The 11,531-nt window shown below is 41.2% G+C and overlaps 1 protein-coding gene across 1 annotated transcript in view; it reads left to right on the top strand.

The window, feature by feature from the left end:
• The first annotated feature begins 5,588 nt into the window (after nt 1–5,588).
• The window catches only part of LOC145676833 (cytochrome P450 3A14-like), a 33,456-nt gene continuing 27,513 nt past the window's right edge, over nt 5,589–11,531 (top strand). The window contains exon 1 of the mRNA XM_081747620.1: nt 5,589–5,838. Within this exon, the coding sequence (XP_081603746.1) occupies nt 5,639–5,838 (200 nt within the window). The 5' untranslated portion in view covers nt 5,589–5,638. The remainder of the gene's footprint in view (nt 5,839–11,531) is intronic.

Here is an 11,531-nt window from a genome sequence, read left to right as displayed (position 1 = left end):
AATAACCAAGTCCCTTAGGTATTCCATCCCTATTGATTTATTTTAGTCGCGATCTTCTAATATACGGTTGGATTACTTGCCTCTTTGAGGTTGAGAAAACAACCGTCGAATTGATTATAATCCTCCAAGGAGGTAAACAGACGTACTTGATTCTAAGTTGACGACCTTGCTATTTCTTTGGTTTTGCGATTTACTTGAGCACGCATACGCTCTCATTGGGATTTACAGCGCTTTTCAGTGCTGGAGGGTGAAGCTATCATCATCATTCTATCTTTATCATCAAATCGTTTATAGACACACATCTTCGTATTTACATTTGGGCAACAGCCCAGGGACGGATTTTCGATGGCGGACCCACGGCTAGGATCAGGCAAAACGATGAAAGGCAAACATACAGGGTTACCTCAAGTTCTACCTGGAGCATCCGAGAGCACACCGAAGGGCAGAACCCGCAAGGATCCGAGTCACACTACTTCTATTGTTAGCAAATCTCAGCAGCGGCGAGGTTCTCAAGCCTCAGTTGCCTCTGCAACTTCCGTCATCTCTTCTGGTTCTGTCCGCAGCAGATCGCCACATCCATCAGAACATTCAGACAGTTATGCCGAACGTCTGCAACAATCTCCACCTCCGAAGAAGCAACATCTCGCTTCTAATCCAGATCTACACCACGTTCCAATGGACATAAGTACATCTTCAAATCATTCTGACGGATCCACTCCACCTTCAGTTCATTCCATGTTACTGACTAATTTCGACGTAAAATTCAGCAATGCGAAGTTTGTTGCCATACAACTACGCAAGTACCTCCCTCGAGCAGCTATTTCAGAATTCGTTCATACGAGGAATGGCATCATCTTAAAAACTCCGGACCCAACTCTGCTCGCTACAATAAAAAACAAAGTACCTATTGACACTTTCGGTCCAAATGCGAAAATTCAATCACTCAATTCCTCTACACGTAAGCAGCCTCCACCACCGAAACGATTACCATTGCTATCTGTCGTTATTCGGGGAGTTGATCCATCTTATACAGATGAAGAGGTCCAAGAGGAGCTTAAACTAGAGGGCCACACCATTACGAAAGTAATACGCATTCGGAATGATAAAGGGCCTACCTATATGGTCCGTGTGCTTACAAACCATCAAGACACTATTGATGAGCTACTAGCATCAGGTGCATACATTTACAACCACAAGCACAGAGTAGAACCATCACGAACACCAGTTCCTATGCCAGTCCGCTGTGAACGTTGCCAGGTCTACAATTCCCATCATACGTCAGACTGTAAAAGTTCAAGTAAATGTGGCTACTGTGCTGGTCCACATGATACCCGGACTTGTAATAACTTGCAATTGCCACCAAAATGCGCCACTTGTGACGAACAACATCCGGCCTACAGCTACAAGTGTAAGGCTAAGCCGGACCCTATTCAGGATCATCCCGAGCTCGTTGTTCCATTGCGACCACCGGCACCAGCTCAAACCAATCCACATCCGATAGACGCTCCAGTATCATTAGACCAGCTATTGACGTTTCTAACGCTAGCTTTGCAAAACATCCATCCGTTCATTAGGCCCCATATCTTACAACAAATCATTCTTGCAGCAAGAACCACTTTTCATATTAATTTTACTGCAACCTATTCCGGCAATACTGTCCATTTTCATAAATCCCATGCTAGTTCACTCGTTTAACGTCATGGCCCTAACATTTCTCTTTCTGAACATCCGATCACTACCAAAACACAAAGTTTTATTTGAACAGCTTCTTCTTGAGGAACGTGTTACATGTTTCTTACTAAATGAAACCTTTCTAACAAACTCTCGTACTTGTCGTTTACCACGCTATACCATGTTACATTCTGCGAATCCCGTACCTGCCCTTCGAGCCAATGGGGGGGTAGCCATAGGAATTTCCCCTCACATTCCTTATCGGCAGCATCAGTATACGGCAACAGCTCTTCCCGAACATCTCCTTGCCACAGTTTATTTCAAAAATATTGTCATCACCTTAGCAACTGTATATATCAGACCAAATCATCCTTTGCCTCAGCAGTTCGTTCAATATATTTCCAATACTTTCAATAGATACATCATTATGGCCGATTTCAATATGCACAGCCGCAGCAATGGTGACCGGTCAAATTTCATTAACTTCATAACGACCCACACTACAGGGATAATTCTAGATCTTCCACAAGCTACACGCCCAATCTCAAACACCAAACCTGACATAGTCATTGCATCCTCAAACCTTGTTTCACATTGCACTATAGAAATACTTGATCTTCTTGGTAGTGATCATGCACCCATCAAGCTTGTATACAAACCATACTCAGCTACACCACGTTCCTCTTTACCAGTTCGAGTCAGCTTGCGTTATGATAAAGCTAAATGGGATCAATATCGTTCGCATATTTCAGATCTTACCAGTGATCTAACAGAACCCGCCACAAGTGACGATTTATACCAGACAGTCGATCGCATTACATCTGCAATCCAGGAAGCCAGCAACTTGTATATTCCAACAACACAATCCGTCCCATATCAACCTAAACTTCCGCCACAATATCTCTCCATGATCAAACGTTCCCGTCAACTCTATCGAGACTATCTACATACTCGCAACCCAGAAGCACTCCGACATCACAAACAACTACAACGTACAGTACACAATTACATCAAAGCTTATAAGCTCCGGTGTTGGGTGAAGACATGCAACACTCTGTCTGAAACATCGCATCCTACTAAATTCTGGGCTCGCTTCAATGCACTATGTGGCAAATTCTCTACTACACCCTATCCCATTTTATTGGGTGACACACCTGTTAGTACCGATAGCGATAAGGCGAACGCTTTTGCAGATCACCTCCAAGAAATTTTCACACCGCCAATTGAGAATGCACCTCATCCCGCAGACAGACTCAATATTTCATCACCACAACTGCAACCACATACTACTCATATTTTACCGCCTAATATTGCTATGTCCGCCCCAATCACCACTCACGAAATATCTCAAGTTCTCCATAATAAAAGAAATACTGCACCTGGCCTAGATAACGTGACGTATCGACACATCAAGGAATGTCCTTTCTCACTATTACTTCTTCTTGCGAATATCTATACATTCATATTGCGCACTGGCTTCTTTCCTTTAGCTTGGAAAACATCAAAGACGCTAATGTTTCCTAAACCACATAAACCTCCTCAGAATGTTGCATCCTATAGGCCTATTCAACTCACTTCCACATTCAGTAAGATTCTGGAACGTATCCTGGTTAAACGACTACACATCTTCATCTCAGATCACGGCCTACTTCCAGTCACACAAGCAAGTTTTCGTCCAGCTTTCTCTATCAATGATCAACTACTTCGACTCACAACCCTCATTACTCAGCACTATAATTCAGCCAATCCTTCCTGCTTAGTATTATTTGATTTGGAGAAAGCATTCGATAAAGTCTGGCACCATGGGCTCATATACAAACTTCTGCAATTTCAGCTTCCTATCTCCTACATTCGTCTTATTTACCATTTCATTACAAATCGTATCACCTATATCTCAGTACGAGGCAGTTTGTCACATCCTATCTTTCTGTTCTCTGGAGTACCACAAGGGTCAGCCCTGTCTCCTTTACTATACCTGCTGTATGTAGCTGATATGCCCCGACTGCCAGATAAGGTCCATCTTTTCCAATATGCGGATGACACGGCGCTTCTAGCACTTGGAACAACTATCCAGCAGCTTAACATTGTCTTACAAACAGCTATCGATCGCTTTTACACCTGGTGCGTTCAGTGGCGGCTTACTATTAACGCAGCTAAAACACAAGCAATCGTATTCTTACCACCTAGAAGAACTTCCAAAGTCCGCCGAAACCCACGCAATCTCTCTCTGTATGTTGATGGGGTGCCTATTCAAATCAGTAAAACTGTCACATATCTGGGAATTACCTATGATCACCAACTTACTTGGTCGCAACATCTGAGAACCATTACCATTAAAGCTTATAATAGACTCAATCTCCTGAAACGCTTGACTGGTACCACCTGGGGCCTTAAAGCACACACCATCCTCAATACCTACAAGGTTTTCTTACGACCTGTCCTTACATACGGATTTACTGCTTGGATAGCTGCCCCAACTAAGTTCTACAATAAACTTTTAATTCTAGAGCGCCATGCTTTCCGTACAGCGTTCCGCATTAAGCTGCCTAGTCCTACACAGGATCTATACCGCAAAATAACTTTTCCGACTTTACAATATTACCTTGAAAAGCTGCGGCTAACATTCATGACCAAACGCTTCGAAACACGACATCCTTTACTACAGGATACAATGCGATATTTAGCACTTCACCCAACACCTCACCGTTATTATCATCCTCCACTTTCGCTTCTCTTCACACTATATCACTACACTCTACCACCGTTAGATCCCGCCTTACTTATCATCACAGATTACGTCATTCATGAACATCTTCCTCTCATTCATCCATCATTTCCAGCACAGTGATTATCATTATTTACTAACATGGGCCTCATTCGTCTTCATCATTGCCTAGAGCAGCCCCTAGGCCGAAGATAACCTCATTTGTCTAATTAACATCACCCATGTGTTGTCCTGTGAATGCACCTCACCACATCTCTCACGCTCATAACTATACTTATACAAATCATGAATGCTATACCTAAGCACTGCTATCATTTTGTTATAATTTATTTGTTTAAAATATACCGTATTCTTTTCTCCTTTGTGTTTATACCTGCACCTAATGTTAAGGATTAATATTCCTTAAGTCTCCACCTTCAAAATTATTTATTTAAATGTTATTGCTAATAAAGATTAAAATCACTTAGCCCATCCAACATACTAATTCCATTGTTAACCGCCAATCTCGTTCCTAAAAGAGGGCGTAACCCTCTGAAAGGCAGCTAGTCTTTCAGACTAGCCTGTAAAAAAAAATAAAAAAATAAAAAAAATACATACAATTCGACCCATTACCGATCAATAGGAAAGCAGTACGACACAATGTTTTTTAAATATGTACTATTGGGTCTATTGTTATCTAATATACAAAATTTCATCAAAAGTTCTTGACAAATAAATGCTCGGGTCTCAGGAGGTTAATACTCTGTCGATGATTTGGGAGTTTTGCATCTTCTACACTACATATATAAAGATAACAATCACGCTCTTTGACAAAAGTGAACAAAACATAGTAGAATTTATTTTCATTTAAATTTCGTTGAAATACTGTAATATCATATTCTTAAGAACCGTATTTCACAGAAATACTTCAATGCACTAAACAATAAACAATGATAGCGTACGTGGAAATAATTAAATAAAATTAACCATTTATCTGTTTGTAACATGTGTTTCTTATCATTTCGTTTGTGATAGAGCCTTAAAAGAACAGAATGTTACTTCAATAACAAAGAACTTCCAAGAGAAAGACACAGAGCAAATGGAGGCTAGTAATTTAATCGTTAGTCTATTTGCTCTTAGAAATGATAAAGTGATTACGTAATAACATCGTCCTTCTGCTAATAAAAATCTCTTTCCCTTTCGATTACTACAGACAGTCTATGATCCCTTCCTGTGTTGAATAGTCTACAAAGTTCTGTAGCGATGGAGATTCCTAATTTTCTGCTTATTTTATTAGCTTTGGTACTTGTGTTGCTGGCAGTGCTCTACAAATATGTGACCTGGCATTATGGATATTTAGAGTCTTTGGGAATACCAGTGGTGCCACCTATTTTCTGTTTGGGAAGTGTACCAGATCTTCATCGACAGATTGTTCATCAAGCTGACATTGAATTCTTCCACAGGTTATTATTATTATTAATATTATTATTATTATTATTATTATTATTATTATTACTATTATTATTATTATTATTATTATTATTATTATTATTATTAATAACAATAATAATAATAATAATAATAGTAATAATTTTTACGGGTTATTTTATTATATTATTCACCACAGAATTTCGTCAAGTGGGATTCAAGCACTCAACCTAATGCCCTTTCAAGACAAGCGTGATATATACTGTATATATATATATATATATATATATATATATATATATATATATATATATATATATATATATATATATATATATATATATATATATATATACAGGGGCGGATTTAGAGGGGGTGCAAAGGTGCACGTGCACCCCCCTTCGTTGTAAATATACACTACCTGAAGTGAGAAGGTAGCAGTAAGTTTTGGAAAATCAATAGTTTAAGTCAATTTTCTGAAGGTTGAAGGAAATGAATTCATCGAGAGTAGACAGCATTTGCAAAGGAATTCCTCATTCACATCACAGATGCCTAAAGGCATTTAAAAAAAACTCAAATTTAATTCAAATGTACTGGTAGTTATTGGTGTGCCCCCTTCAGAGAATCCTGGATCCGGCCATAAGGAGGGGTCAGTGGCGGATCCAGAAGGTGAAAACTGGGGGGAGTCAGAACCCAGACTCCTATATCATGAGTATACTATAAATTTTGAAAACTATGCAAATATTTGTCATTTATAAAACTGGGGAGCGTAGACCACCAGCCCCGGCCTAGGTCCGCCACTGGAAGAATTTAAATCGCGAACGCACCTTACATGCGTTACGGCCATGAAGATAAACCAAAATCGTGTAACTCAACAATTCGAAGGAATGAGTAAGTTTTCTATGCAGATATAATAGAAAAAAAACACCTGCAGTTTGTAACACGTAGATATATGTCACGTGGTAGAGCTGGTCGCTGAGGATATGTATGTAGCTCCTGATCGTTATATAATTGTCTGTAGTACGTCAGGCGGGGTAGTACGGAAGCGTGTGTTGAAGTGGGAGAAAGTGCTGATGCAAAATGAGAAACCTTTCTAAGTTGCTAAGAAACAAATTGTGGGTGCGCGATTAGTTGGTGTAAGTGTGTGTGTAAAGTGAGTAATGTATTATGTGTATCGCGAGGAGCAGTATCCAAGGTAATGGCGGCCTTCAAAACAGCAATAAAACAGTATGGCCAATAAGTAAGAATGAATGGGGAATAAACCGATGGTCGAACATTGAACAGAATAATTAATAAGGATTGTAGAAATGGCTGAAGAACAGAATCAGCGTCAGAAGCACCCTTTTGCGACAATACAGAGACCAATGAGAGTTGTATAACCTGACAACCGCGGCCGAGCTGAGAGTTCTAAACTGCTGAACGTTTTAGCAGTCAACAACGTTTCAGCGCTAAAGTGGTGACCAGAAAATGCAAATTGGACCACAGATGACAAATCTGTAACATGGTTTCCAACAAACTTTGTTTATGTAACAAGCTTTACACATGCGTGTATTACGAACTGTTTCTATACTGCGTGAAATATGGTGCTGGCCATGGTGCTGTGCTGTGATTCGTAGTTTCTTGATATTCCGTGCAGCCTGCAATTACAGCGCATGATTATGTGGACGTTTCAGCTGACCACGTGGATCCTATGCAGGGGTGTACTCAGCAAGTTTTACGTGGGGAGACCCAAGACTTTTTTGGAGGGGTCCACACTTTTACATACTAAAAGCGAATCGAAAATCGTGCTTCAAAATGCATTAATAACTCACCATGAATAGACTACATATATATATATATATATATTATTATTATCATTATTTGCAGTTTAAACATGAATTTTGAAACCATGAAAAATTATAATCACAGGTTGTAGATAGGGATGCGCTCGAGTCGAGTCGAGTCGAGATTTAAGCCTGTCTCGACTCGTCTCGAGAAAATGTTGTCTCGACTCGAAAATATGGTGCTGTCTCGACTCGTGTCTCGACTCGACAGTCTCTGTCTCGACTCGACTCGAATTCGAGTCGAGACGTCTCGAAATTCGAGTCGAGACAAAATATACGAGTTAAAATATACACACACATCAGCCAGACCGTTATGACCACCTACCTAATTGTTAGTATGTCCAACTTTTGGCACGAATAACAACGGCAACGCGTCTTGGCATGGTCGCAATGTTCCTCGGTGGGTCGCTGGAGAGAGTTGGCACCACATATGCACACACAGGTCATCTAATTTCCGTAAATTCCGGGGAGGGGGTGATGCACCCTCACGTTACGTTCAATCACATCCCAGATGTGATAGATTGGGTTCAGATCCGGAGAGTTTGGGGGCCAGCATATCACTTGGAACTCGCTCCTGTGTTCCTCGAACCACTCCATCACACTCCTGGCCTTGTGACATGGTGCATTATTTTGTCGAAAAATTCCACTACCGATGGAAAACATGGCCGTCATGAAGGGGGTGTACGTAGTCTGCAAGCAGCGTGCGACACCTCGGCCGTCATGGTGCTTTGCTCGAGCTCCACTGGACACATGGATGCTCACCTGAATGTTCCTTAGATAATAATTAAGCCGCAGCCAGTTTGTCTCCGTCCCGCAGTACAGATGTCAAGGAGCTGTTCCCTTTGAACACGACGGATTCACACCCTCACATCGTCATGATGAAGAAGATATCGGGATTCATCAGACAATGCAACGCTGTGCCATTGTGCCAAGGTCTAGTGGTGATGGTCACGTGTTCATTTCAGTTATAGTTGCCGATGTCGTGGTGTTAACATTCGCCATCGTTAGGAGTGTTCGGTGCACTGTGTGTTCAGACTAGTGTTGTGAAGGCCTGTGATAAAAACGGAAATTTTGGGTAAAAAACAGTTTTTTTTACTGTTTTCCCGAGCTGGGGAAATAACGGAAAATTTGGGTATGAACAGAATCATCATTCTTTTTAATCACAGAATCATTTTAGTTAATATGTTAAATCAAACATATATTTCATAGAGATATCTTCATTGTTCTATGTAAAATTCCAGAAATTTTGAAACCATTAGAAAAAATAATTTGTTCGGAAATATTGGCAAAAACAGGAAAATGTAGTTTAAAAACTATTTGTTGGCCTGATGCTAGTGATCTTACTTGCTGTAACATGTCTGCAACATGTACAGTGGGAAGTGGAAAATCCGAACTAATTGGGAGCACAGGTATTCGGATCTTCAAATTGTTCGGATTTTCGAAAATGACCAAGAAAATGTCTTTTAGGCTTACATATACTGTACGGTATGTTCTTCTATCGATACAGTGGTTATTCAGTACATACAGTAATTACAATACCGTACGTAAGGCTACTTACATTTAATGTTTCTGAAGAACTTGCTTGTACTCTAAGTCACATTTAAAACTTATAGGCCTAAGAAAAAATAAAAATAAAAATACATGACAAACAATTACATATAAATGAACTTTTGTAAAAACACTGACTTCACATAACGTCGATGGACTTCACAAACGTCTATTGTTTGTTTATCGCTAGCGTTAAGACAAAATGTAAAAACATTCTAGGGATCGCGTTCGGATTTTTGACGTTAGGATTATCGGCGTCCTAGTGTATATTTTTCGCTAACGGAAAAATACTTAGAGCAACAGGTTTTAATTCTACTTTACACACATATACCGCACAAGTGAGTAAATTTGAGCAGCGAGAAATATATTAAATGAAACTTCCGTTAGTTATTACAGACTAGCAGAATATCCGTTCTTCGCACGGGGAGAATACGTTTCATTTTTGGACACAAAGGGCACCAAAACTGTCACCAATGAACTTGTGGAGCCCCAAAACTATGAATTTGACATTCATATCGATAATTTTCAATTATCTGTACATATCACCATCCTCCTTAGAGTACTAATGGGGCTGAATTTGTGGATTTAAACGGCATCTTCTGTTCATCTCAGCGAGTATGGATTCGAGGCCATTTTCGATCATGTATATATATATATATACAGAGGCGGATCCAAGGGGGCTATAGCCTCCCCCTTCACACTCAAGTATACACTGGATAAAATGGGCTTCAATCCTGCTTTACACTGGACAAAACTGCAAACTATGGTTTAGCCCCTCCCTTGATCATATCCTGGATCCGCCACTATATATATATATACTGTATATAATGCTAAAAAAATTAGGGGTTCAGCTGAAATATCACACAAGATCTTAAGATAGTGTATGAATAAGCTTATGTTTGACTCATATTATCATACAAGAAGGAATGCTTTAAGATACACTAGAAAAATGGGGCACATACTGGTGTTGGGGCACGGAAAACCTTGTTCACATGGCTCATGACACAAGAGGGTTATGTGTGCACCTCTCGAACTGCTCACAAACAGGCAAGGCAACAACACTGATTGTTCCTTAATATGTCATATGATCACTTCGAATTGCCAACAGGGCCTCGCACCTGCGTGGCATGGATTCAATCAGATTATCGATGAGTTCTTGGGGGATGTTGTGCCACTCATCCAGAAGAGCGACTTCCAGCTCTGGAATGGTTGTTGGATTTACTTGCCTAGCAGCAATTCGTCTGCCAAGCATTATCCAGACATGCTCAATTGGAACGAGATCCGGAGAGCATGCTGGCCACTTCATCCGAGCGATACCCTCAGCATCCAGCATCTCATCCACTAAGCGAGCTATGTGAGGACGAGTATTGCCATCCATAAAAAGGAACGAATCACCAATGGCACCAGCATAAGGAAGAACAAGAGTTTTCGTGATCTCATCCCTATATCTGAGAGCCGTCAAAGAGCCATTTCGGATGATGTGGAGCTCAGTACGCCCACCAATGCTGATTCCTGCCTACACCATCAGTACACCACCATGATACTGGGATGTTTCTCGCACAAATATGGGATTGTGTCGTGTTCCACACTCTCTCCAGATGAGAACACGTCGATTATCAGGCTCCAAACTGAATCGAGACTCGTCAGAGAACAAAACATTGCCCCATTCATTGCGTCCCCACCCACGATGTTCCTCTGCCTACGCTCTTCGATCAACACGGTGGCATGCAGTTAATGGGACACACACCATAGGCCTACGTGCATAGAGACCACCTTCTCGAAGGCGATTGCGGACCGTTTGAGTAGATACTGTGCGTCCTGTTGTTGTTCGGAAGGCTCGCGGCAGCAGAGTTGTATTCTGACGCCGGTTTCGACGGGCTGTTAACAAGAGATAACGATCGTCTCTGGCTTTGGTTGCTAGTGGACGGCCCTGTCCTTGTCTTCTTTGAACACTTCCAATTGTTTGAAATCGATTCCACAATCGGGAAATCACACTCTGTGCCACTCCTATGGCATGTGCCACCTCCCGCCATGACTGACCAGCTTCCAACCTCATTGAGGGCCGCGGTGGCTCAGTGGTAGAGCGTTCACCTCTGGTGCTTGGGGTCCAGGGTTCGATCCCAGCCCCTGCCAAGTGAACTTTGTGGTGTACAAACACCGTGTGCGTGGGTTCTCTCGGGGTTCTCCCGTTTCCTCCCACTTTCTTCATTCCATCCTTTCACTCATCTCTCATTATCACCGTCTCCTTTAGCCTAACCGGCATAACCGTGAGACGCAAAACTTAAAGATTTTTTCCCGGCTCCCATACAATTAAAGCTTAATTTGCAAATCATCGCAAATGGAAGTGTCACCATCGA

The sequence above is a fragment of the Thermobia domestica genome, unplaced genomic scaffold (genome assembly GCF_964235325.1).
Source record: "Thermobia domestica unplaced genomic scaffold, izTheDome1.hap1.1 HAP1_SCAFFOLD_408, whole genome shotgun sequence".
Taxonomy (NCBI): domain Eukaryota; kingdom Metazoa; phylum Arthropoda; class Insecta; order Zygentoma; family Lepismatidae; genus Thermobia; species Thermobia domestica.
This window is presented reverse-complemented; position numbering and strand designations above follow the sequence as displayed.